Source organism: Gorilla gorilla, chromosome 8 (genome assembly GCF_029281585.2).
Source record: "Gorilla gorilla gorilla isolate KB3781 chromosome 8, NHGRI_mGorGor1-v2.1_pri, whole genome shotgun sequence".
Lineage (NCBI taxonomy): Eukaryota > Metazoa > Chordata > Mammalia > Primates > Hominidae > Gorilla > Gorilla gorilla.
In genome coordinates this window covers 46846784-46873703 of record NC_073232.2, presented here as the reverse complement: position 1 = coordinate 46873703, position 26920 = coordinate 46846784, and the positions used below count along the sequence as shown (strand labels likewise).

The 26920-nt window shown below is 43.3% G+C and overlaps 2 protein-coding genes across 8 annotated transcripts in view; both read left to right on the top strand.

The window, feature by feature from the left end:
• Window positions 1-16814, top strand: part of STOX1 (storkhead box 1) — a 67988-nt gene extending 51174 nt beyond the window's left edge. For 2 of the 5 annotated variants that reach the window (XM_004049506.5, XM_055353634.2), the window contains exons 2-4: window positions 3121-3273; window positions 5624-7982; window positions 13975-14391. In XM_004049506.5, coding sequence (XP_004049554.4) covers window positions 3121-3273; window positions 5624-7982; window positions 13975-14119 — 2657 coding nt within the window. In that variant the 3' untranslated portion in view covers window positions 14120-14391. Of the gene's footprint in view, window positions 1-3120; window positions 3274-5623; window positions 7983-13974; window positions 14392-16624 lie in introns of those variants that run through there. The other 3 variants (XM_055353633.2, XM_004049508.4, XM_019034872.3) reach the window with 3 other exon arrangements.
• A 5761-nt stretch (window positions 16815-22575) lies between these two features.
• DDX50 (DExD-box helicase 50) overlaps window positions 22576-26920 on the top strand; it is a 46283-nt gene continuing 41938 nt past the window's right edge. Inside the window, exon 1 of one of the 3 annotated variants that reach the window (XM_019034869.3) lies at window positions 22576-22841. In XM_019034869.3, the coding sequence (XP_018890414.2) occupies window positions 22755-22841 (87 nt within the window). In that variant the 5' untranslated portion in view covers window positions 22576-22754. Of the gene's footprint in view, window positions 22842-23429; window positions 23799-26920 lie in introns of those variants that run through there. The other 2 variants (XM_063710048.1, XM_019034871.3) reach the window with 2 other exon arrangements.

Below are 26920 nucleotides of genomic sequence, written 5' to 3'. Positions count from 1 at the left end.
GAGCATAATCAAGCTTTCTTAATTCTTTAGCTTCCTTCTGGCTATACTTGACTCCCCATTCAGCCCCAGGATCATGTTTGTTAAATGGTTAGCTACTTTAACATTGCTGTCATTAACACCCTAACCCTCTACCAGTCCAAAGAGTAGTACTCAGACCTGCAGTGTGAACATCCCTGGGAGGTTGTTAGAAGTGCAGGATCAGGGGCTCTGAATCAGAATCCACGTTAGCAAGATCTACTGGTGATCCTCATATGCACATTTTAAAGTTTTAGAGGCATGGGCTTGCCTCCCCCAGCTCTCACCCTTTTCCATTACAAAATGCCACCCCTCTGCCAAAAACTTTGCATAAATCACCTGGAGACTCAGGGCTCCTTCACAATCTTCTTACTCGTTTTTTATTTCCTAGTACTTTGAGAATAGCTCCTCAAACCCCCTTTCCACCTGCCATCCTCTCATTCCCATTTTTCCCTCCTCTCATTTCTATTTTCTTTCTAACTTGACAGAAGTCAGATGACTTTGCTGTGCTAATATTTTTTTTCCTTCTCTGCCTCAATATATTTGTGGTCTTCTGCCACCCTCTGTATTATTTTCTCAAGTCTCAGATAGAGTAGCATCTTCCTCATTTGTAAGCTAGCCTCTCTACTTACGCCCTTGACACACTTTCCCTTTCCCCTTCTTTGGGATCTTGCTGTCTTTCTGATCTCCCCTCTCGCAGAATCATGTCCACCATCTCCACTAAGCCCTTCCTTTTTGCATCCAAAGGGACACAGATCTTATTTTAAGAAAACCATAGCATCCAGTCATATTCACTGGATCCTACTCCTTTCTGGTTTATGATCTATTTCTCCTTATTTACCATCAGATTTTGCATACAAATGGTCTAGAGCAGTGGTTTCCAACTGGGATGACTTAGCCATCGAGAGGACATTTGGAAGTGTCTGGAGACATTTTTGGTTGCTGCAACTGTGGGAAATGCTACTGGCATCTAGTGGGTAGAGGCCATAATGCTATTAAATATCCTACAATGCACAGGGCAGCCTCCCACCGCAAAATTATCTGGCTAGGGTGGCTACTTAATCCCAGTTCGCCAGTAACTTTCCTGGCTATAGGCTTATAGCACTGAATGTCCTGTGTCCCAGGAAGCACCTCAGTCCTGGGCATACTGGGACCATTGTTCATCCTATATATATCTCACCCCAAATGTCAAAAGTGCCAAAGTTGAGAAATGTTGCTCTACAAGGAACACCCATTAACTTTACATTTTTCTCACCAACTTCCTTTCCTTCAATTGGAACTTTAATTTCTGTCTTCTTTTCTACTGAAATAGTTTTCTTTCTTTCTTTTTTTTTTTTTGTTTTTGTTTTTGTTTTGTTTTCTTAGAGACAGGGTCTCACCCTCACCTAGGCAGGAGTGCAATGGTGCAGTCATAGCTCATTTCAGCCTCTAACTCCTGGGCTCAAGTAATCCTCGCACCTTAGCCCCCTAGCAGCTAGGACAGGCACACCACCATCCTGGCTAATTTTTAAAATTTTTATCTTTGTAGAGATTGGATCTCGCTATGTTGCTCAGGCTGATCTCGAATTCCTGGCCTCAAGTGATCTCCCTAAAGTGTTGGGATTACGGGTGTGAGCCACTGTGGCCAGGCTGAAATTGTTTTCTTAAAAGTCACCAGTGGCACCTTCCAATCAATAAATCCAATGGCTTTTCTCCTTCCTCAACCCTTTGGATTTCCTTCTAAGCATTTGATACTGTTGACCACTATTTTTTTGAAGCCCTTTTTTTTTTCTTACTTTTGGTATGTGCCAAGAGGTATGTGCTCTTTTGTGGGTTCCTAATTCCTACTGTGTTTTTTGTTTTTTGTTTTTTTTGAGATGGAGTCTCAGTCTGTCTAGGCTTTGCCTAGGCTCACTCACTAGGCTGGAGTGCAGTGGCGCCATCTCGGCTCACTGCAACCTCCGCCTCCTGGGTTTTAAGTGATTCTCCTGCCTCAGCCTCCTGAGTAGCTGGGATTACAGGAGCCTGCCACCATGTCCGGCTAATTTTTGTATTTTTAGTAGAGATGGGGTTTTACCATGTTGGTCAGGCTGGTCTCAAACTCCTGACCTCGGGTGATCTGCCCACCTCGGCCTCCCAAAATGCTGGGATTACAGTCCTGAGCCACCACGTCTGGTCCCTACTCTGTCTTAAATGTAGATTGTTTCTTAGTTAGGTGTTTCTTGGTGCTTTTCTTTATTCTCCTTTTAAATAATTTATTCCACTCTAGCTTCAGATCTCATCTCTATTAGTTGATTCCTAAATCTCTTTCCTGAGTCTTAGTCTTTCATTTCCAATTGATTGAGGGGTTTCCATGGATATCCAGCAGAATCCAGTACTCAACCTGAGTAATGGCAGGTTAAGAAGAACATTTAATACACTGGCTAGGAGGAAAGACAATATAGTCTAGCTTACATTTCCAGCCTTGTCTTCCACTTTGGTCCTGTATTAAGCCTTAAGTTCTATTGAACCAGGATAACTCTATCCATGCCCTTAAATGTGCTTTCCATGGTTTTGCTTCATGTCTTCTTGCTCATTGGAAAACACTTCTGCCTTTCTTCAAATCTTCCTGATCATCCCAATCAGGAAAATGTGGAATGGTGAAAATACTGGATCAGGAGTCAGAAGACCTATTTCTGTCACTTTACTTGCTTTTAGACTTGGGACCATTACTTGAGTTTTCTATAACTTTATATATTTTAAGTAAAGAAATAATCCTGTGTCTGCCTTTCTCAAGATAGCTAATATGAAAAAATAGTTTGAAAGATGGTAAACTGCTGGTATATAAGTATTGCATGACCTCCTGAACTCTGATAATACTTTGAGCCTTTCTAATGGAATCTTGCCATCTCTTACTTGTAGAGACAGTTAATACACATTTCTTAAAAGTAGAGACCACAATGTAAATCTTTTTCTTGCATAGTTTCTGTCATTGTACATGTCATGTTAACAGATTCTGAGTAAAGACTGATGAAAGAATTGCAATTCTACCTATTAGTCTTTATTTTTGTTTCACTAATTCCAAACATTTTATACTATATCAAATTTATCAACCCCCTCCCCTTTTTTTTTAAATCTCCAATTTAGGTGATGTCTTTCCAGTGCAAATGAATCCAATAAATCAATCTCAGTTTGTACCTTTGGATGAAGTTCTTTGCTGTGCTATATCTGATATGAATACAGCTCAGATTGTAGTAACACAGGAATCACTTTTGGAGCGTTTGATGAAACATTACCCAGGTAGAGTAATAAATTTTTGTCTATTTGTACTTCACTGTATGTGTTTGGTTTCTATTTATAATTAGTCTTAAACGCATAAACTGGGTGATATCCTTTTTTCCCCTCTTCTATAGAACTTTATATCAGAACCCTGCCAGAAGAAGTCCTGCATCAACAAATTTGATAAGGGTATTTCTTTTACTTTTCAGATAAACTTTTCCAAAAATAAATGCTTATGGCAATAAATAAATAAATAAATCACACTCTGTGGAAAGGAGTGCAAAATGAGAAAGTAAAGTTTATTTCCCCTCATCTCCCATTTTTTCATTCTCACTTCCCAGAGGTAATAACTGCTATTATCATTTCTTATATATGATAATATAATAAATTTTTCATAACATAAATTGGATCTTTTTTTTTTTTTTTTGAGACAGAGTCTTGCTCTGTCACCCAGGCTAGAGTGCAGTGGCACCATCTCGGCTCACTGCAACTTCCGCCTCCCCAGGTTCAAGCGATTCTTCTGCCTCAGCCTCCTCAGTAGCTGGGATTACAGGTGCCCGCCAGCATGCCCAGATAATTTTTGTATTTTTAGTAGAGATGGGGTTTCACCATGTTGGTTAGGCTGGTCTCGAACTCCTGACCTCATGATCCACCCGCCTTGGTCTCCCAAAGTGTTGGGATTACAGGCATGGGCCACCATGCCTGGCATAAATTGGATCATTCTATACATTCCCTCAACACGTTTCTCTTATTAACTTAAAAACACATCTTGGAGATCTTTCCGTGCTAACATATATTGATATGTCTCATTCTTTATTTTACTTGAGACAAGGCCTCATTCTGTTGCCCAGGTTAGAGTGCAGAGGCACCTTCTTAGATTACTGCAGCCTCAAACTCGTGGGTTGAAGCAATCCACCTGCCTCAGCCTCCCAAGTAGCTGGGACCACAGGTTCGCACCACTCATTCTTTTATTTATTTATTTTCCTCCTTTTCAAGAATGGCATCTGGGCCGGGCGTGGTGGCTCACGCCTGTAATCCCAGCACTTTGGGAGGCCGAGGTGGGCGGATCACGAGGTCAAGAGATTGACAACATCCTGGCCAATATGGTGAAACCCCATCTCTACTAAAAACTACAAAAAAAAAAAAAAAAAAAAAAAAAAATTAGGCACGGTGGCAGGTGCCTGTAATCCTAGCTACTAAATAAAAGAATGCTTTCCTCAGTCACAGTTTAAATTTATAATGGGTTTTTATTTGAGTGAATTCAGATTTTTTTTGTCTGTTTACTCATTAACCTACCCATATGACTTTGTGTGGACCAAATTATTTTCCTGTTATTTTTATTTTTATTTTTGAGACAGGGTCTCACTCTGTTGCCCAGGTTGGAGTGCAGTGGTGCAATTACAGCTCATTGCAACCTCTGCCTCCAAGGGTTCAAGCAATCCTCCCACCTCAGCCTCCAAAGCATCTGGTACTACAGACACCCGCCACCATGCCCTGCTAATTTTTGTATTTCTAGTAGAGGCATGATTTCACCATGTTGCCCAGCCTGGTCTTGAACTCCTGAGTTAAAGCGATCTGCCTGTCTCAGCCTCCCAAAGTGCTGGGATTACAGGTGTGAGCCACCATGCCTGGCCTATTCCTATTATTTAAGTTATAAATATTATTTATGCTTCTTTGGCTTTTTTTTTTTTTTTTTTTTGAGACAGGGTCTTGGTTTGTTGCCCAGGCTGGAGTACAGTGGCACAATCATAGCTCACTGCAGCCTTGAACTCCTGAGCTCAAATGATCCTTCCACACCTGGCTAATGTTTAAAAATTTTTTTGTAGAGATGAAGTCTTGCTATGTTGCCTAGCCTGGTCTTGAACTCCTGGGCTCAAATGATCCTTCCACACCTGGCTAATGTTTAAAAATTTTTTTGTAGAGATGAAGTCTTGCTATGTTGCCTAGCCTGGTCTTGAACTCCTGGGCTCAAATGATCCTTCCACACCTGGCTAATGTTTAAAAATTTTTTTGTAGAGATGAAGTCTTGCTATGTTGCCTAGCCTGGTCTTGAACTCCTGGGCTCAAATGATCCTTCCACACCTGGCTAATGTTTAAAAATTTTTTTGTAGAGATGAAGTCTTGCTTTGTTGCCTAGCCTGGTCTTGAACTCCTGGGCTCAAGTGATCCTCCTGCCTCAGCCTCCCAAAACTCTGGGATTATAGGCATGAGCCATCACACCCATCCCTGGCATTTTAATCACATGTATTAATCATGTTACAATCAGCTCTGGGTTTATCAAGCCAATGTGTAGTCATTTCAGAGTTACTGATTTCACTTATTAAAATTTTTCTTATTCAAAATCTATCTGTAAAATGCTTGTCTGTTTTAGGCATTGCAGTTCCATCGGAAGATACTCTTTATACCACTCTGGGAACGCTGATTAAAGAAAGGAAGATTTATCACACTGGAGAAGGATACTTCATAGTTACTCCTCAGACTTACTTCATTACAAATACAACCACCCAGGAAAATAAGAGAATGCTGCCATCAGATGAAAGTCGCCTGATGCCAGCTTCCATGACATATCTGGTGAGCATGGAGAGCTGTGCAGAGTCAGCCCAAGAGAATGCTGCCCCCATATCCCACTGTCAGTCTTGCCAGTGTTTCCGGGACATGCACACTCAGGATGTTCAGGAACCACCAGTTGCTGCAGAAGTGACTAGGAAGAGTCACAGAGGTCTTGGGGAATCCGTATCTTGGGTACAGAATGGGGCAGTTTCAGTGTCTGCGGAGCACCACATTTGTGAGAGCACCAAACCTTTACCATACACAAGAGATAAAGAAAAAGGCAAGAAGTTTGGTTTTAGTCTCTTATGGCGCAGCTTATCTAGAAAGGAGAAGCCCAAAACAGAACACAGCAGTTTCTCTGCTCAGTTCCCACCTGAAGAATGGCCCGTCCGAGATGAAGATGACTTGGACAATATCCCTCGAGATGTTGAACATGAGATAATCAAACGAATTAACCCCATTTTGACTGTTGACAATTTAATCAAACACACCGTCCTAATGCAAAAATACGAAGAACAGAAAAAATATAATAGCCAGGGCACTTCCACTGACATGCTGACAATCGGGCATAAGTATCCTTCAAAAGAGGGGGTTAAGAAAAGGCAGGGTCTGTCTGCAAAACCTCAAGGGCAGGGCCATTCTCGCAGGGATAGACACAAAGCCAGGAATCAGGGAAGTGAGTTTCAGCCAGGAAGCATTAGACTGGAGAAACACCCCAAGCTCCCTGCTACACAGCCCATCCCCAGAATTAAAAGCCCAAATGAAATGGTAGGTCAGAAACCACTTGGTGAGATTACAACAGTGCTAGGTTCCCATTTGATTTACAAAAAGCGAATCAGTAATCCTTTCCAGGGTTTGTCTCACCGAGGAAGCACAATATCCAAAGGGCACAAAATTCAGAAGACGAGTGATCTGAAACCCAGCCAGACTGGACCAAAGGAAAAGCCTTTCCAAAAGCCTAGGTCCTTGGATTCCTCAAGAATCTTTGATGGTAAAGCCAAAGAGCCATATGCTGAACAACCTAATGATAAAATGGAAGCAGAATCCATTTACATAAATGACCCTACTATCAAACCCATCAATGATAACTTCAGAGGTCACCTCTTCAGTCACCCTCAACAGAGCATGTTGCAAAATGATGGTAAATGCTGTCCTTTTATGGAAAGCATGTTGAGATACGAAGTGTATGGTGGAGAAAATGAGGTAATTCCTGAAGTCTTGAGGAAAAGTCATTCCCACTTTGACAAATTAGGGGAGACCAAAGAGACTCCGCATAGCCTGCCATCACAAGGTGCCTCCTTTTCAGACCGAACACCTTCTGCTTGTAGATTAGTGGATAACACAATACACCAGTTTCAAAATCTTGGCCTTTTGGATTACCCAGTTGGCGTGAACCCTTTAAGACAACCTGAAAGACAAGACAAAGACTCAGAAGAATTATTGAGAAAAGGATTTGTCCAGGATGCAGAGACTACAAGCCTAGAAAATGAACAGCTTTCTAACGATGACCAGGCCTTGTATCAGAATGAAGTGGAAGATGATGATGGTGCCTGTAGTTCATTATATCTAGAGGAGGATGACATTTCTGAGAATGATGACTTACGTCAAATGCTGCCTGGCCACAGTCAGTATTCCTTCACAGGTGGAAGCCAGGGAAATCACTTAGGAAAACAAAAAGTGATTGAGAGATCTCTGACCGAGTACAACAGCACAAGGGAGAGGGTTGAGTCTCAGGTGCTTAAAAGAAATGAATGCTACAAACCCACTGGGCTGCATGCTACCCCAGGTGAAAGCCAAGAACCTAACCTCTCTGCTGAAAGTTGTGGCCTAAATTCAGGGGCCCAGTTTGGTTTTAACTACGAAGAAGAACCCAGTGTTGCTAAATGTGTACAGGCCTCAGCACCTGCTGATGAAAGAATCTTTGATTACTATAGCGCAAGAAAAGGCAGTTTCAAAGCTGAAGTCATACAAGACACTATTGGTGACACACGAAAGAAGCCAGCTAGCTGGAGTCAGAGTCCTCAGAATCAGGAAATGAGAAAACATTTCCCACAAAAGTTCCAACTTTTCAACACTTCACATATGCCAGTGTTGGCTCAGGATGTCCAATATGAACACAGTCACTTGGAAGGGACAGAAAATCACAGCATGGCAGGAGATAGTGGAATAGATTCTCCATGGTAGGTCCACACAAAAGTGTCTGATTTAGGCCGAGTGCAGTGGCTCATGCCTGTAATCCCAGCATTTTGGGAGGCTGAGGCGGTCAGATCACGAGGTCAAGAGATTGAGACCATCCTGGCCAACATGGTGAAACCCCGTCTCTACTAAAAATACAACCAGGTGTGGTGGTGCGTCCCTGTAATCCCAGCTATTCGGGAGGCTGAGGCAGGAGAATCGCTTGAACCCGGGAGGTGGAGGTTGTAGTGAGCCGAGATTGTGCCACTGCACTCCAGCCTGGTGATGGAGCAAGACTCTGTCTCAAAAAAAAAAAGAAAAAAAAAGAAAGTGGCTGATTAGCCACTGTTCTATAGGAATTATGAAAATCAAGGGCATTTTGTTACCTAGTCAGAGACTACTGACTATCACACTTCTATAATGATACAATTCTGCCAGCTTTTATACCTTTACTGAATAAATTGTATAAAGTTACAATGAAATCTCTTATATAGTAGGATACAGTTTATTTTTAATGTGAACCAAATTTGACTGTCCCCACTACTCATAAATCTTCAATTATTTCTAAAAATAGAAATTTCTATAAGCCAAGCACTTTCTGAACTGAGGGTTAGAAGTTTTCAATTCTATTCCTGGCTCTACACAGGTTGAGAAAGGGATGTGGCTACTATCCACTAATATTTTATTTTATTTTTGAGACGGAGTTTTGTTCTTGTCACCCAGGCTGGAGTGCAATGGCGTGATCTCGGCTCACCACAACCTCCGCCTCCTGGATTCAAGTGATTCTCCTACCTCATCCTTCTGAGTATCTGGGATTACAGGCATGCACCACCACACCCAGCTAATTTTTTATTTTTAGTAGAGACGAGTTTTCTCCATGTTGGTCAGGCTGGTCTTGAACTCCCGACCTCAGGTGATCCGCCCACCTTGGCCTCCCAAAGTGTTGGGATTACAGGCGTGAGCCACTGCGCCCAGCCTAATATTTTCTTTCTTTTTTTTTTTTTTTTGAGGCAGAGTTTTGCTCTGTCGTCCAGGCTGGAGTGCAGTGGTGCAATCTCTGCTCACTGCAACCTCCGCCTCCGGGGTTCAAGCAATTCTCCCACTTTAGCCTCCCAAGTAGCTGGGATCACAGCCATGCACCACCACGCCCAGCTAATTTTTGTATTTTTTAGTAGAGGCGGGGTTTTGCCATGTTGGCCAGGCTGGTCTTGAACTCCTGACCTCAAGTGATCCGCCCTCCTCAGCCTCCCAAAGTGCTGCAATTACAGGCGTGAGCTGCCATGCCCAGCCTCCACTAATGTTTTCCATGCCAATTTGTTTAAATGTTGTTTGGATTATAAAAGTAGTATAGCCATGATAGAACACTTAAGAAGTACTGAAAAGTATTTTTTTTCTTTTAAAATAGCTAACAATCTTACTGGTTGAAAAATATTTTTTAAAACACCTATACTTATTCTAACACACACACACGCGCGCGCACACACACGCACACACACATATATATTTTGAGATGGAGTTTTGCTCTTGTTGCCCAGGCTGGAGTACAATGGTGTGGTCTCAGCTGACTGCAACCTCCGCCTCCTGGGTTCAAGCAATTCTCCTGGTTCAGTCCCCCAAGTAGTTGGGATTACAGGTGCCCGCCACCACGCCTGACTAATTTTTTGTATTTTCAATAGAGACAAGGTTCCACCATGTTGGCCAGACTGGTCTCGAACTCCTGACCTCAGGTGATCTGCCTGCCTCGGCCTTCCCAAGTGCTGGGATTACAGGTGTGAGCCACTGTGCCTGGCCTAACATCTAGATATTTTTAAAAAATCATTTTATGTTTGGTTTGTTTCTGTATAACACTTCAGTCCAAATGTATAGATCTATAGATTTTGTCTACTGGGCTCGTACTGAGTTACTATTTTGCATGTTGCTTTTTAAAATTAATAGCCTATCATATGAACATTTTCCCTATGTTATTTAATAGTTTCTCAAAGGTCATTCTAAAATTTGGTTCATATCTTTGCCAGTATTTTTTTTTTTTTTTTTTTTTTTGCTTTGAGACAGTGATTGATTCTGTCACCCAGGCTGGAGTGCAGTGGTACAATCACAGCTCACTGCAGCTTCAACCTCCCTGGGCTCAAGTGATCCTCCTACCTTAGTCTCCCGTGTACCTGGGACTACAGGCATATGTCACTATGCCCAGCTAATTTTTTTTTTTTTTTTTTTTTTTTTTTTGGAGAGATGGGGTTTCACCATGTTGCTCAGGCTGGTTGGTCTCAAACTCCTGGGCTCAAGCAATTCAGCCTCCCAAACGGCTGGGATTGCAGGTGTGAGCCACCGAGCGCGGCTGGCCCTACACTTTTTTCTATGCATTTGTAAGTTGCTCTGTTTTTTCTTTGAGACAGGGTTGCAGTCTGTCACCAGCTGGAGTGCAATGACACAATCATAGCTCACTGCAGCCTAGGCCTCCTGGGCTCAAGCCATATCCCAACCTCAGCTTCTGGAGTAGCTTGGATTATAGGCACATGCTACTATACCCAGCTAATTTTTTGTAGAGATGAGGTTTTACAGTGTTACCAGTCTGGTCTCGAACTCCTGGGCTCAAGGGATTCTCCCGCTTCAGTCTCCCAAAGTGCTGGGATTACAGGCATGACCCACCACACCGGCCATCAGGCTAATTAAAAAGTTTTTTTGATCACTTCTCAGCCTTTTGGCTAAGATCAAGTGTAAAAAAGTTTTTTTGTGGAGACAATATATTGCTATGTTGCCCAGGCTGGCCTTGAACTGGATTCAACCATCCTCTTGCCTTGGCCTCCCAGTTGTGGGATTGCAGGCATGAGCCCTGTACCAGGGCTTAATAAAAGTATTTTTAACAACAAATCATACAGAGCCATGGCTTTCTTTTTTCATGTAACTTATGTATATCCTGTTATTGATAAATGTAGCTTAAGCTTGGTGTTTGTTTGTTTGTTTGTTTTTTGAGATGTAGTCTTGCTCTGTCGCCCAGGCTGGAGTGCAGTGGTGCGATCTCGGCTCACAGCAACCTCTGCTTCCTGGGTTCAAGCAATTCTCATGCCTCCGTCTCCCAAATAGCTGGGATTACAGGCACACACCACCAGGCCCAGCTAATTTTTGTGTTTTTATTAGAGACAGGGTTTCACCATGTTGTCCAGGCTGGTCTTGAACTCCTGCCTCAGGTGATCCACTCGTCTCAGCCTCCAAAGTGCTGGGATTACAGGCATGAGCCACTGCGCCTGGCCTCAAGCCTTTTTTTTTTCCTTGCCTCAGCCTCCTGAGTAGCTGGGACTACAGGCGTGAGCCACCATGCCCAGCTATTTTGTGTGTGTGTGTGTATTATTATTATTATTTTTTTTAACAGAGATGAGGTTTCACTATGTTGGCCAGGCTGGTCTCGAACTCCTGGCCTCAAGTGATCTGCCCACCTTGGCCTCCCTGGTCTCAAGTGATCCACCCACCTTGGCTGGGATTACAGGCGTGAGCCACAAGCTTGTTCTTTTTAATGGCTGTTTAGCATTCTGTTATGTGGACTATATATATATATAACTATTATTTTCCTTTTTTTTTTTTTTAAGAGACAAGGTCTCACACTGTTGCCTAGGATAGAGTACAGTGGTTCAGTCAGGGCTCACTATAGCCTCGGCCTCCTGGTCTCAAGCAAATCAGCCTCCTGTGTAGCTGGGACCACAGGCTTGCACCACCACACCCAGCTGCTGCTGCTTATTATTATTTTGTAAGAATGAGGTCTCACTATGTTGTCCAGGCTGGTCTCAAACTCCTGGGCTCAAGCAGTTCTCCCATCTTGGCCTCTCAAAGTGCTAGGGTTATAGGCATGAGCCACTGTGCCCAGCCTATTTTCCTTTCTTTGACATTTAGATCATTCCCAATTTTTTGCTATTAATAAATCAATCTGCAGTGAGTTATTTTTACATAAAAATGTTTGTGGGCATTTCTGAGTTTTTTTCTTAGGATATATTCCTAGAAATCTACATTTTAAAAACGTATCATTACTTCTTTATTGGGGGTGCAAGACCTTTTCTTTTTTTTTTTTTTTTGAGACGGAGTCTCGCTCTGTCACCCAGGCTGCAGTGCAGTAGCACAATCTCAGCTCACTGCAACCTCTGCCTCCCGGGTTCAATTGATTCTCCTGCCTTAGCCTCCTGAGTAGCTGGGATTACAGGCACACGCCACCACGCCCAGCTAATTTTTGTATTTTTAGTAGAGGTGAGGTTTTCACCATGTTGGCCAGGCTGGTCTCAAACTCCTGACCTCAAGTGATCTACCTGCCTTGGCCTCCCAAAGTGCTGGGATTACAGGTGTGAGCCCCCATGCCCGGCTATTAAGTCTTTAAGATAATCAAAACATGTCTTCAAATGTGAACAATGGTGGTGTAACCCAAAAAGCCATGGGTTCCTTTTCTTTCTCTGTGGCAAAAACAAAACAAAAACAGATGAGAGACATTACTCCTTGATAGGTGACTAGGAATTTTGATTTGCAAAATTTTGAGAAATTTAATTTCTTAAGGATTGCTTATTTTTAAGCAATATGCTTTCCTGAAAGGCTAGCTATAATTGACAGGCATTTAGAGGAAAGGGAAGGGAAAGTAACATTTGAACATCAACTGTGTGCCATGATGGTTATAAGGATTAGGGGGATAGAGATGAACAAGACATTGTTTCTACTTACAGGAAGTATACAATTTAGTTGGGGAGACAAACAATAAACATAGACAAGTTGAACTTAAGAACAAAGCATGAGACTTTAACAGTCAAAGAGTGATGGAATTGAGTGATGGGCTGTTTAGAGGAAGACTTATTAGATGAAATATGTTTGAGATATATTTTAATGTAATGGACAGTTGATGGAGAGTAGCAAAGTGGGAAAAGGGAATGTTGAAAAGCAAAAATAGGCTGGATGCGGTGGCTCACGCCTGTAATCCTAGCACTTTGAGAGGCTGAGGCGGGTGGATCACGAGGTCAGCAGTTCGAGACCAGCCTGACCAACATGGTGAAACCCCGTCTGTACTAAAAATACAAAAATTAGCCAGGCGTGGTGGCACGCACCTGTAGTCCCAGCTACTCAGGAGGCTGAGGCAGGAGAATCACTTGAATCCGGGGGGCGGAGGTTGCAGTGGGCCAAGACTGCACCATTGCACTCCAGCCTGGGCAACAGAGTGAGACTCTGTTTCAAAAAAAAAAAAAGCAAAAATACTTTGTGTGTGTGACAGAGTCTCTCACTCTGTTGCTGAGGCTGGAGTGTAGTGGGTGCGATCTTGGCTCACTGCAACCTCTGCCTCATAGGTTCAAGAGATTCTCATGCCTCAGTCTCATGAGTAGCTGAGATTACAGGTGTGCACCACCATGCCTGGCTAATTTTTGTATTTTTAGTAGAGACAGGGTTTCACCATGTTGTCCAGGCTAGTCTCAAACTCCTGGCCTCAAGTGACCTGCCTGTCTTGGCCTCCTGAAGTGCTGGGATTACAGGCATGAGCCACTGTGCCCAGCCTACCAAACAGTATTGTGAGTTAGCTGAAGCAAGGCATATGTGTTAGATAATGGACTAACATAGCTTGTTCCTTCTAGAAAAGAACATTGTAATATTAAAAATACAATAATTTGCTTTTCTCTTCCATATGATTTATCATAAAAGTAATAAATTTCACAGGAAGATATTGGCCACTTCAGATATATAGAAGTTTTTCGGGGAACTTACTGTTTCTGACTAGAACATACTTGATACTAGATCTGAGAACAGATGTTTTTCAGAAAATATAAACTTCTGTGAAGGCAGCTGTCAAATAATTGAGATGCTATTGTGAAGCCTTTAAAATGTAAAGAGCACTTTGGATTTTTAAAGGTTAACTTATTTGATAAGTGTACCTTTGTATTAGTAAATGTACTACTTCAAAGTAGCAAATGAAAGTATAATGCCTTGGTTAGAAATTCATGTTCCCTTCGAAGCCAATAATTCTGTTGTTTTTAATATCTTTAGGACACAGAGTCTGGGATCTAATAATTCAGTCATTTTGGATGGACTAAAAAGAAGACAGAATTTTCTGCAAAATGTCGAAGGCACAAAGAGTCAACCACTCACATCCAATTCATTACTACCGCTAACTCCAGTCATAAACGTTTAATTTTCTTTTGGAAACCTATTTTTTTCTTTATAAAAAGGTAGAGCATTACTACAGAATCTTTCAATCATATAAGAATTGAGTATATAAGAATTGTCTAAAGGCAAGCATATCTATGCTATTAACCACATTACATATTTTGTTCTAATTACTGGCTTTTTTTCCTTTTTTGGTATCTTAAGGCTTTTTGAAGCTTATTTTACTGTGAGTTTATTGGGAGTATATAGATTATTTTCGATTAAAAAGTGGAATTATTGGTCCCCTTCCAATTGTAATTATCTTGAATTTTTATACATTAGTTTCTCAAATATATAGAATGCCAATTTACTTCCTGTAGTGAATTTTTTTTTAACCTACACTAATATTGAGTTCTAAGTTAAGTGGATCTCACCAGATTTCAACACAAAATCAGAAAACAGTGTGTGTTGAAGCAGTGTCTATTGCAAGAAAACAGTGTCTGCTGCAAGATATCTATGCAACCCTAAGTCTTTATCATTACCAAGAAAGAGTTTACATAAATGTGTTGGCTACTCTGCAACAAGAATTCCTTTAATCATTGCTGCCCAGGGTCTTCTCTTTGACCAGCTTGGACATGAACAAGTGGTTCCCAATGTGACTGAAAATGTCGAAAATTCCTGTGGCAAGAGGCATCTGGCTGTCCTACTATTCCTCTGGTTCCTCCCTACATTTCAGGCCTTCTTTGAGATGGAGTCTTGCTCTGTTGCCCAGGTTGGAGTGCAGTCGCATAATCTCGGCTCACTGCAACCTCTGCCTCCCAGGTTCATGCCATTCTCCTGCCCCAGCTTCCCGAGTAGCTGGGATTACAGGCGCCTGCCACCACACCCGGCAAATTTTTTGTATTTTTAGTAGAGACGGGGTTTCACCGTGTTAGCCAGGATGGTCTCAATCTCCTGACCTCGTGATCCACCTGCCTTGGCCTCCCAAAGTGTTGGGATTACAGGCATGAGCCACCGCACCTGACCCAGGCCTTCTTTATAGATGGCAGTGAGAAGTCAGATGGTGGAGATAGAATGTGGAGATAGAAGGGAAGCAGAATGGTTACCGAATGGCTTGGGAGTAAAAGGGAGGTTCTGAATGAGAGATTTAGAGAAAGGTGGAAGGAGTCTGGTAGACATTTAGCAATTCATCTGCATTTTGGTCCATTTCCACTCATGGTAAGACCTAGAATTTTTTCTGTTAAGCTTTTTCAGACCAAGTAGTAGAATGGTCAGTTCTCTTGGGTTTGGGGAATATGGAGCAATCAAGACTGGTTTCAGCATGTCGAGAAGATGAAGGTGCTGATTTATGGTTGAGGGAATGTCTTTTCTTTTCTTTTTTTTTTTTTGAGACAGCATCTCACACTGTTGCCAGGGCTGCAGTGCAATGGTGTAATCTCAGTTTACTGCAACCTCTGCCTCCCAGGTTCAAGCTATTCTCCTGCCTCAGCCTCCTGAGTAGCTGGGATTACAGGTGTGCACCACCACACCCGGCTAATTTTTTGTATTTTTAGTAGAGATGGGGTTTCACTATGTTGGCCAGGCTAGTCTCGAACTCCTGACCTCGTGATTCACCTGCCTCGGCTTCCAAAGTGCTGGGATTACAGGTGTGAATGACTGAATAATTGGAGAGTGTCTCTTTCTGACTCTCACCATACTGACAACAATGAAGTCCAGAGAGAAGCCCGGCACTGGAGAACTTTGTGCAGTCCCTGTGGAAGTGCAAATGACATTCACTGCTCTCTTTTGCAGTGGTCAGCTCACTCACTCTTGACTATTGGCTTTCAGTGGACCCCAACTGACTGACATACCATTGCATTCTTAGAAGATTAATTGTTGTCAAAACAACAGTGTAAACCCTGCTCTAAGTGCCAAGAGAGGTGGGTAATCTGGTATAGAAAAGACTTGTAGGGGAAGTAGAGGTGAGAGTATAGTTTTAGGGGGTCTTACAGCATGGAATCAGCACCAGTGAATGGAAGTTAAGAGAAGTATTTTAACAATGAAAAAAAAATTTTTTTGAGACGGGGTCTCTGTCACTCAGGCTGGAGTACAGTGGCATGATCACAGCACACTGCAGCCTCAACCTGTTGGACTGAAGTGATCCTCCCACTTTAGCCCCCCGAGTAGCTGGGACTACAGGCGTAAGCCACCAGGCTTGTCTAATTTTATTTTTTGTAGAGACAGGATCTCACTATGTTGGCCAGGCTGGTCTTGAACTTCTGTCCTCAAGCAATCCTCCCACCTGGGCCTCCCAAAGTGCTGGAATTACAGGTGTGAGCCACTGTGCCTGGCAGAATTTTATATTAGACAAAGCTATCTGAAGATGAAGTAGGTAGCTTTGGAAAAGAATTAATTTCCCATTGTTTAGGGCATCCAAGCAGAAGCTTGGTGATCCCTTTACTGATATGTTGCAGGGCAATTTCCAGAATTTAGTTTAACTGGCTGGCTGAACTACATGATTTTGAAGAATCCTTCCAACTGTAAGGTTTTTCATTTGTTCTGTTTTTTTTAGGAGATGGGGTTTTGCCATGTTGCGCAACTATGAAGTCCATCTAATTTTGCCACTGGATGCATTATGACACTCTCCCTGTTTTAAAGGAATCTATTAAATGAATCAAGCTCATTATGAAACCAGTAAAATTTTCTCCTATGAAACTCATCATATAACACAGACATTAAAGATGGGAATATGTGCGATTAAATTGTTTGGGAGATTCTACTCTAAAATAGGTGACCTGCATTTTTCTCCCCAGAAATAACTGCTTTTTGTGGCAACTTTAGTTCTTGATTTATCTTTCCTAATGCAGTCTGTTCTCTAATGAGAAATCTGTTTTTTTGAGGCAGCTTAATGATCTGAGGTTAGGAGTCAGACACAAGTTTGAATTCCAATTCCAAATCCTTCGTAGCTGTGTGATGGAGCAAGTCACCAAATTCCTCTGAATTGGTTTTCTCATCTGTCAAAGGGAGATAGTAATGATGTCTCCCTTACGGGATTGTTGTGAGGCTTGGGGATGATCTATCAAAAATGCCCAATGTAGGCCTGAGCAACCCCACTGTGGGCGCGGCTGTGGAATGGCTTTGGGTCTTGAAAAGAAAAGTGCCCAATGCAGGAGGTACCTAATATTATTATACATATATATGTATGTATGTATTTTAATATATTTTATAGTAACAAAACTTGCTTGATAGGTAAATACATGGCCCACTATACAGGTCCCCTGTTTTTGTCAGGTTGTCTGGAATTACTCCATTACAGATTTAGTCCTTTGGGAAGGTTATAGGATGTATCTGCCATCAAAATCCAGGTATGCCACGGGGAGGTATTATGTCTTTCACTAACAAGTTTTCAGTTGATAGCTTATTTTATAAGTAGGAATAAAATATGCAAAATATGGGCTTATTGTAGACATTCATACAACATACATCCTCTCTCATCTGAGATTTCAGACTCCTAGGGATCCCTGGCATAGCTAGGTTTTTTGCAAACTATTTTCATTATTTCAAAAATCCTAATAGAAATTGTACTCAATTCCTTTGCCTTACTCTAACTCCTTGCTAGCTAAAAGATCCTTTCTTTGCAAATAGTTGAAATTACACCAGCTCAGTAATGCAACACTATCCCATGCTGGTGTGGCAGTTAAACTGCATTTGTATCTTATTCATAGATTAGAATAATGACCATGGATCAATCATCCCTAAATACAATTTATCAGACAAAATGTTACAAAATTTCAAATCTTTTTTTTTTTTTTTTTGAGACAGAGTCTCACTGTGTTGCCCAGGCTGGAGTGCAATGGCATGATCTCAGCTCACTGCAACCTCTGGTTCAAGCAATTCTCCTGCCTCAGCCTCCTGAGTAGCTGGGACTACAGGCACATGCCACCATGCCCAGCTAATTTTTGTATTTTTAGTAGAGACAGGGTTTCACCATGTTGGCCAGGATGGTCCCAATCTCTTGACCTCATGATCTGCCACCTCGGCCTCCCAAGTGTTGGGATTACAGGCATAAGCCACCACACCGGGCCTATTTTGTATTTTTAGTAGAGATGGGGTTTCACCATGTTGGCCAGGTTGGTCTAGAACTCCTGCCCCTGTCCTCAGGTGATCTGCCTGCCTCGGCCTCCCAAAGTGCTGGGAATACAAGTGTGAGCCACCATGCTTGGCACAAATCTTTTTTCTTGTTTCTTTTTCTTTTTTTTTTTTTTAGACGGAGTCTCGCTCTTGTCACCCCGGCTGGAGTGCAGTGGTGCAATCTTGGCTCACTGCACCTCCGCCTCCCGGATTCAAGCGATTCTTCTGCCTCAGCCTCCTGAATAGCTGGGATTACAGGTGCCTGCCACTACGCCTGGCTAATTTTTGTACTTTTAGTAGAGACAAAGTTTTGCCATGTTGGCCAGGCTGGTCTCGAACCCCTGACCTCAGGTGATCTGCCTGCCTCAGTCTCCCAAAGTGCTGGAATTATAGGCGTGAACCACTGCGCCCGGCTCCAGATCTTTTTTTATGTAGTGGCGCGCACATACACACACACACACCCCAAACCAAAATGTCAAGTCTATGAGGAAGAGCAATGGAAAGAGCCTGAAGGGAAAAGATTGGGAACCATGGCATTTTGAGAACCTATCTACAGCTACTAAGGCTTTTTGGGTGTTGGGAAAACAGGCTATTGCTTAACAAGGGTGGGGAAGAGCGACATGAATGTTATGAAACAAGAATGGGGGCATCAAAGACAAATGCATCATTACTTTGCTGGTGTCTTACAGGACTTTCTTCCCTTTGAAACCTTAGTAACATTTTTTCCCCTTTGGAAAAAATGTCAGAGGTCCTAAGAGCGGGCCTGAAAAAAGAAAGGAGTAGATGTCTGGAAGAAGCAGAAGCCGCTTCCAAACATTACTTGGATAATGGTGCCCTCTTCTGGGGTGACTGATGTGACAACGTGACTCTGAAACCCTGTCTCCTACTACTTGGTTCAAAACATCCAGAAAGTAATTGACTAAAGAAACAATGAGACTAAAGGTTAAGCACTTACAAAATCATTTAAAGGTTTGAATTTAGGAGCTAGATACATGCATAAATATACATATGATAAATGTATTCAAAGATGTCTCTTTTCCTTTTTTTTTTTTTTTTTTTTTGAGACAGAGTCTCACTCTGTCACCCAGGCTGGAGTGCAGTGGCGTGATCTCGGCTCACTGCAAGCTCTGCCTTCCAGGTTCACGCCATTCTCCTGCCTCAGCCTCCTGAGCAGCTGGGACTACAGGCGCCCGCCACCACGCCCGGCTAATTTTTTGTATTTTTTAGTGGAGACGGGGTTTCACCATGTTAGCCAGGATGGTCTCCATCTCCTGACCTCGTGATCCACCCGCCTCGGCCTCCCGAAGTGCTGGGATTACAGGCATGAGCCACCGCGCCGGCCAAAGATGTCTCTTTTCCAATGCTGTCAAAACCTCAAGCTAATGTAAGCACCTCTGTACCTCATTTCCATAGTGCTGTTATATCAGCGGATCCAATTTCCTGTGCTATCAGCATTACTCTTCTCACTTTTCTAGCAAGATTTTAGAACTGACTTGGTTTAGGTTCCATGGCAATGGGAAAAATGCCCTCCTCCTTCCCTCCCATTCTCTTTGCCTTTACTTTCTTTCTGCTTTTCCATACTCAACACTTATTTTGTGCCCCCAATATGTCTTAAATCAGTTTTTAACTGCCACTTAAACTATTTCCATGTCACAGCATTTAAAAATGATGGTTCATGACGAAGCTGCTGGGGATAAAGTAAAACGTTTAATTCCTCTTGTCACATAAGATTGACGTGCAGACGCAAACAGGTTATTTGATGACTTTTACCTTCAACTCTCTAACTACAGAGTAAAACTAATCTAGTCCTGTAGTTCTAAAAAGATTAGAGAGAGGCAAGTTTGGAAATAGTCATCTTCTTTTTATATCTTTTTTTTTCTTTTGAGATGGACTTTCACTCTTGTTGCACAGGCTGGAGTGCAATGGCTCGATCTCGGCTCACCGCAATCTCCTCCTCCCGGGTTCAAGCGATTCTCCTGCCTCAGCCTCCTGAGTAGCTGGGATCACAGGCATGTGCCACCACGCCCTGCTAATTTTCTATTTTTAGTAGAGATGGGTTTCTCCATGTTGGTCAGGCCAGTCTTGAACTCCTGACCTCAGGTGATCCGCCCACCCTGGCTTCCCAAAGTGCTGGCGTGAGCCACCGCTCCCGGCCCTTTTCTTTTTATATCTGAATGGTCAGTTTAAACAAGCTGAGGCAAAGGGCAAGGGAAATCTTTATAGGACCTCGTAACAGGAGTAGCAACTGAAGCACCCAACTCTTAAGTGTTGTAAAAGAAAGTATATCAGTGACTCTGGTAAGATGTTTGGAAAATAAAGATGTTCTAATAAGATTGTATCTTGAATTATTGTGCATTTTAATTATTCATGCACAGTATGCCTCCCCCCAACCCCAAATCTCATCAGACACAATCTCTTGAGATTTACAGACAGAGCAAATATGAAGAAAACAAAGTTCTCCACTCCTGCATCCCGTTCCCACGTTTTCTAGTTGATTGAGGCAAAATGATATCCCCGGAGAACACATGTGTAATGTGGTACATATTTTTTTCAGCTAAGCCACTCCTTGGTCAAATTACTGACACATCGGTTTATACTTGCCCTTCCCATCTGACACAGACAGCAGCCAGAGATTTGGTTCAGTGAATTTAGGGCTTAGAAAGGCAGAGTCTGTAGTGTTGCAAGTCACAGAAGGTCATTCTATAACACTCGTATACTTGTTAATCACTTGAATAGGGAGATTTGAACAGTCTACTCCTTTCTTTTTTTTCAGGCCCGCTCTTAGGACCTCTGACATACAAATGAATGCCAAAGAGTGCTCAGGAGCTCAACTTTTACTTCATGTTATTAACCTTCAACCACAAGACAATAACATCTGTTCCTTTTATCCCAATTTTACGTGCGGCATTCTTAGCCATATCTACACTGTGTTTTTATGCACATCATCATACCCTGTTGTAGGGCTATAAAGACCCTACTATGGTAGAATTGGGAGTGGACTGAGGGATTAGGACAAAAGGATGCGGAAAACCGCAGATCTAGAGATGCATAGCTATTCTCATAACCTAGGAAGAGAGGTGGATTTCTCCGTCATCAATAGCTGAACACTCCTTGTGTTTCTAAGTATTGAATCCATAAAGTTACATGCAAACATAGAGCCCTTGCCTTCAGGCCAAGCCGTAGTTATGCAGAAGGCTTGAAGCAATCACAGATTTAACATTTGTGGTTCCAGCTATTCAGGACCAATTCCCAAACTCCACGACATGTAACAATTTGTAATTTTGCTAGGACACAGTTTGATGCTTAGGTTTTAAGGCTGGTGTGCTAGACGTTATCAAGTGGTTTGTGAGAGTAGCCCTGTGTCTCCATTGGGTAGAGTAGCTGGGTCGCAAGGATCATGAAGAGATGAAGAAATGGCTGTGAAAAGCCAACTAGCCTCGGTGATAGTAAGCAAAGGTATAGAAACACTAAGGAAGTTACCCTTTGTATTGTCAAAGGTTTCAGTTTTGTGTAAGGTTGTGATTCACGGGCAGTTAATACCCATGACTAAAATTAAATCCTTTTTTATTCACTGCAAATAGATAATCTGTGGAAGACATTTTGGCTTTTCTCGCTAGCAGAAAATGTGAGGCTTCTTCAGGTTTTTCCTGTTCATTGTTTCACGGGAGCATCTTCCCCAAAACACTGCAAAACTCAAAGTTCTCAGGTTGATGTGGCAGAAAGAGCATTGATCTCGGCTTCAGGAGCTAAATTCTCTAGTCCTGACTGTGCCACTAACAGACTGTGGGACTTCAGACAAGTACATTCCTTTCTCGGGTTTCTCATGTCAAATGGACAGCGTGAGAAGGATCACAATGAACCAGGGATCAACTTCACGATTAAAACTTAAGACTTAAGAGACGGACATCTGTCCGTTCCTGGCTACACCTCCGGCCCATCTGGCCCACCCCAAACTGCGCGAAGCCCCTCTCCACCGACGCCAGGCCTGTGGCCTCGCGCGAAACTGTTGGTCGTTAACATCTCCCCCGCAATGGGCGGGATGGAGGTCTTCAGCTTCCGGCGGCAAATGGCTAGGCGGCGCGCGGCGTTGCCCACTGGCCTCGACACGGGCCTGCCCACGCACCCGCCCAGCACGCGCCGGACCCTCTCTACCGCAGTTGAAGGGCTTCCCAGCCCTAGCAGTGCATACTGGGAAGCCCCCAAAAGGCTCTGCGAGGCCGAGGAGACCAGTTTGGAGTGGGGGAGGGGAAGATAAACCGAACTATTTATGTTAATCAGTGCATGCTTCCTTTATGGAGATTGGCCAGGGTTTTACTCTAGTAACCAATCACTTCAGAACAAGGGCGGGCCCGTTGATCTCTCTCACACTCATTGGTTGAGAGGTTGCGGCGCAATGGAAGGACTTAAACCGAGAGTATCCGGGATTATTTTTCCCCGCCGTGCGGTGCGTGTCCCGGAAGTGACGCATGGCCAAGGCCGGGCGGCCGCCCTGCCCCCGCTTCCTTTCACGCTGTCGCTGCCCGTAGGTGGTTGTGGCCACTGTGCCCGGAGGGAGGCGGCGGTGGCCAGTAATGCCTGGGAAACTCCTCTGGGGGGACATTATGGAGCTGGAAGCACCCTTGGAGGAGTCCGAGAGCCAGAAGAAGGAGAGGCAAAAGGTGCGCTGAGCATGGGCCGCGCCTCCTTTTGGGCTGCGCCGGCTTGGGCGGGGAGGGGAACTGTCTGTCCCTGATGATGGCCTGTCAGAACCGGGCCGGAGCATCCGAGGGCCTCCCTTCGCGCCGCCCTCGGCCCTCTGGGGTCGCTCAGGGACCGTTTCCACCTCCACCCTCCCGACCTGGAGAAAGATGGCCCTGGGCTTTGGGCCTCTCCCCCGCGTGGCCCCTCAGCCCTTCCCGTTGGCGCCTGAATCTCAGATGGGCAGACTCAAGCTCCCATCACCATGGAATCTGTTCTTTCTCTCCTGAAGCAGTGACGCTTGCCATTTCGTTTTCATTGGCCCTCTTAGAAGATGATTAAGAAAAAATGATTGCTTTGAATATGTGTTGCTTCTGTCACCCCGTCCCCTGTGCAAGAATCCTGGGGAAAGCGATCTTAGGTTTACAAACCTCAATAACTAGTCTGTAGAGGCTTAAGGAAAAGTGTCACTGAGACTTGCCAGGATTTGTCAGTGATGGAGATCGTGTGGGTTGCATTATTAATAGCCTTTACTGTCAGTATTTTCATTCAATCCGCAGGTGTTTATTGAACCTAATTTGTACCATACTCTTTGCTGAGCACCAAGGAGGTTAAACTAAATAAGTAAAGAAATGGTCTCTGCTCTCAAGGAGCCTGTAGAGGAGCTGTAGTCTTTCCTCCTCCCACCCCCCTGCCCTCCAAAAAAAAAAAAAAAAAAAAAAAGGAAAAGAAAAAACATCCTGAAACACTCAGAGGATCACAAGGTGCTGAAAAAATGCCCAGGTAAAATTATTACTGGAGACATTTGACCTGGAAAAAAGAAATCAGCTGAAGAGGCTAAGGTGGCAGTATTCGAAGGCTGACATTCGACAAAAGAATGAGACTTATTTTGTATAGCCTTAGAAAGCAGAATCTACCTCTCTGACCTTATCACTAAGGTAAACTTGCCATTCCAGCTAACACTTTTCTTTTATTGTGCTAAAATACACATAACGTTTATCATTTTAACCATTTTTAAGTATATAGCTCTGTGACGTTAAGTATATTTACATCGTTTTGCAGCTGTCACCACCATCCATCTCCAGAACTTTTCATTGTCCCAGACTGAAACTCTGTGCCCATTAAACACTCACTTCTCATTCCTCTCTCCTTCCACTCCGGGCAACTACCATTCTACTTTCGCTCTGTGAATTTGACTACTGAAGTTACCTAGAGTGTAAGCAGAAAACCAATCAGGTATTTTTAAAAAGGCTTCTTTTGAAATTCTTGTCTTTTGCATCCCAATCCTGTCCAGCTGTGAAGGCCTAGTTTATGTCTTTCCTGACAACCCGAATGTACCGTTATCTAGTTTCAGTGGCTGTCTTCATCATTTGATTGACATTTGTTATGCATGTCTGTATAAAATTAGTTCATTTTTCCTGTATGTATCCCACATATTTCCCAAAAGTTCTTGAGGAAAGTGACCAAATCTTTATCCATCCTTACGTTTCACTATGTTGTTGTGAATTGGTGGCTTTCACATTGTAAATTCTCCAGAAATACATATTGACTGCCCTTTAACTATGAAAGATAACCAGAGATTTGGAAACGAATTGGAATACCAACTAAAAGAAATAGAGCATTAGAATACAGGTCTGGTGGCTAGCTGCAGTGGCTCATGCCTGTAATCCTAGCACTTTGGGACGCTGAGATGGGAGGATTGCTTGAGCCCAGAAGTTTAGGTAGAGTTTTGTAGAGACCCTGTCTCTACAAAAAATGAAAAAATTAGCCGGGTGCGGTGGCTCATGCCTGTAATCCCAGCACTTTGGGAGGCTGAGGCAGGCAGATCACCTGAGGTCAGGAGTTCAAGACCAGCCTGGCCAACATGGTGAAATCCCATCTCTGCTAAAAATATAAAAATTAGGCCGGGCATGGTGGCTCACTCCTGTAATCCCAGCACTTTGGGAGGCTGAGGCGGGTGGATCGTGAGGTCAGGAGATCGAGACCATCCCGGCCAACATGGTGAAACACCATCTCTACTAAAAATACCAAAAAAGGCCAGGTGCGGTGACTCACGTCTGTAATGCCGGCATTTTTGGAGGCTGAGGCAGGTGGATCACCTAAGGTCAGGAGTTTGAGACCAGCCTGGCCAACATGGTGAAACTCTGTCTCTACTAAAAATACAAAAATTAGCTGGGCATGGTGGCACATGCCTGTAATCCCAGCTACTCAGGAGGCTGAGGTAAGAGAATCGTATGAACCTGGGAGGCTGAGGTTGCAGTGAGCCGAAATCGCACCACTGCACTGCAGCCTGGGTGACACAGCGAGACTCCATCTCAAAAAAAACCCAAAAAACCCCAAAATTAGCTGGGTGTGGTGGCGCGTGCCTGTAATCCCAGCTACTCGGGAGGCTGAGGTACAGGAATTGCTTGAACCTGGGAGGCAGAGGTTGCAGTGAGCCGAGATTGCACCATTGCACTCCAGCCTGGGTGACAGAGCAAGACTCCATCTCAGAAAAAAAAAAAAAAAATTAGCTGGGCGTGGTGGCAGACGCCTGTAATCCCAGCTACTCGGGATGCTAAGGCAGGAGAATTGCTTGAACCCAGGAGGCAGAGGTTGCAGTGAGCCAAGATCACGTCATTGCACTCCAATCTGGGCAACAAGAGCGAAACTCCGTCTCAAAAAAAAAAAAAATTAGCCAGCCGTTGTAGCTCGTGCCTGTAGACTCAGCTACTCAGGAGACTGAAGTGGGAGGATCACTTGAGCCAGGGAGGTTGAGGCTACCGTGAACCATGGTTGAGCTGCTGCACTCCAGCCTGGGAGACAGAGTAAGACCTGTCTCAAAAAAACAAAACTGAAGTGAATAGTGGTCTGGTATTGAGGTGAGGATAACTTTGGTTCGGACGTGTTGAGATATGGAGCTGGTGCTTAGATTCTTAGAGTTGGAATGTAGGTGAGGAAGGGAGTCTGGAAGTACGTATTGAGCCATGAAAATAGTAATAAAAGTGAACATAGAGAACAGATACTCAAGGAGCATCCACTGGAGGAGGAAGGAGAGGAACCATTGAAGAAGATATGTGGTAGAGGTAAGAAGATAGAGGTAAGAAGGGAATATAAAGTGTAACTGAAACCAAGTAGACGGAGAGTGCCAAGCATTGTGGGTCTAAAGTGGAATTATTTATTTAATCACCTTGAGATGTTACTGGGCTTAGACCGAGAGGTCTCCTTTTGCCTTGCTTCAACTTCTCCCTGTAGTGCAGGGCCCAGAAGCAATTCAAGCCCCAAGGCTGAATCGATAAATAATCTTATTTTTCTGTAGAACCTATTGGTTTGGAAAGACGTGGTCTAGTGTAGTTAACTGCAGATCATATGATGTAATGTGTAACTGCAGAGCATTTTCACACATATTGTTCAGTTCTCACAGCAATTCCAATTTTATGGATGAGAAAATTATATGTGAAAGAACTCTTAAAGTTGTGTAAGTTATGGTGAACATTTTGGTGGTAGTTTTTACTATCACTAATTACTGTTATCTATTTTGAATATTTGACCAGGTAATTCATTTTTTTGAGAGTGGCTGAGATGACAGGCGTGTACCACAACATGCAGCTAGCTTTTGTATTTTTGTAGAGACGGGGTTTCGCCATGTTGGCCAGGCTGGTCTTGAACTCCTGACCTCAGGTGATCCGCCCAACCTCGCCCCCGCAGAGTGCTGGGATTATAGGCGTGAACCATCATGGCTAGCCACCAGGCTAAAGTCCTAAATTCCCAAATCATTTATTGTGTTCTGTAAATATCACAACACTGGCCACTAGTTTGAGATTTTAAAATTGAAGTTGAAAAATAGTGCTTTTTTAAAAAAATTAACTGAATTTAAAACGTAAAAAAAAAAAAAAAAATTCCAGGATTACTGTCCTTCCATGGAAGTATAACAGTTGGACTTCTATATGAATTATATAGTTTCTTTTTGTTTTCCTTTAGCCTGTGAATTGTCAAAGTGCAGGGAGGAAGCATAATGTGAAAAGAGAATGGGCTTTCAAGTCAGGCAGTGCTAGATTCAATTTCTAGTACTTATAGCTGC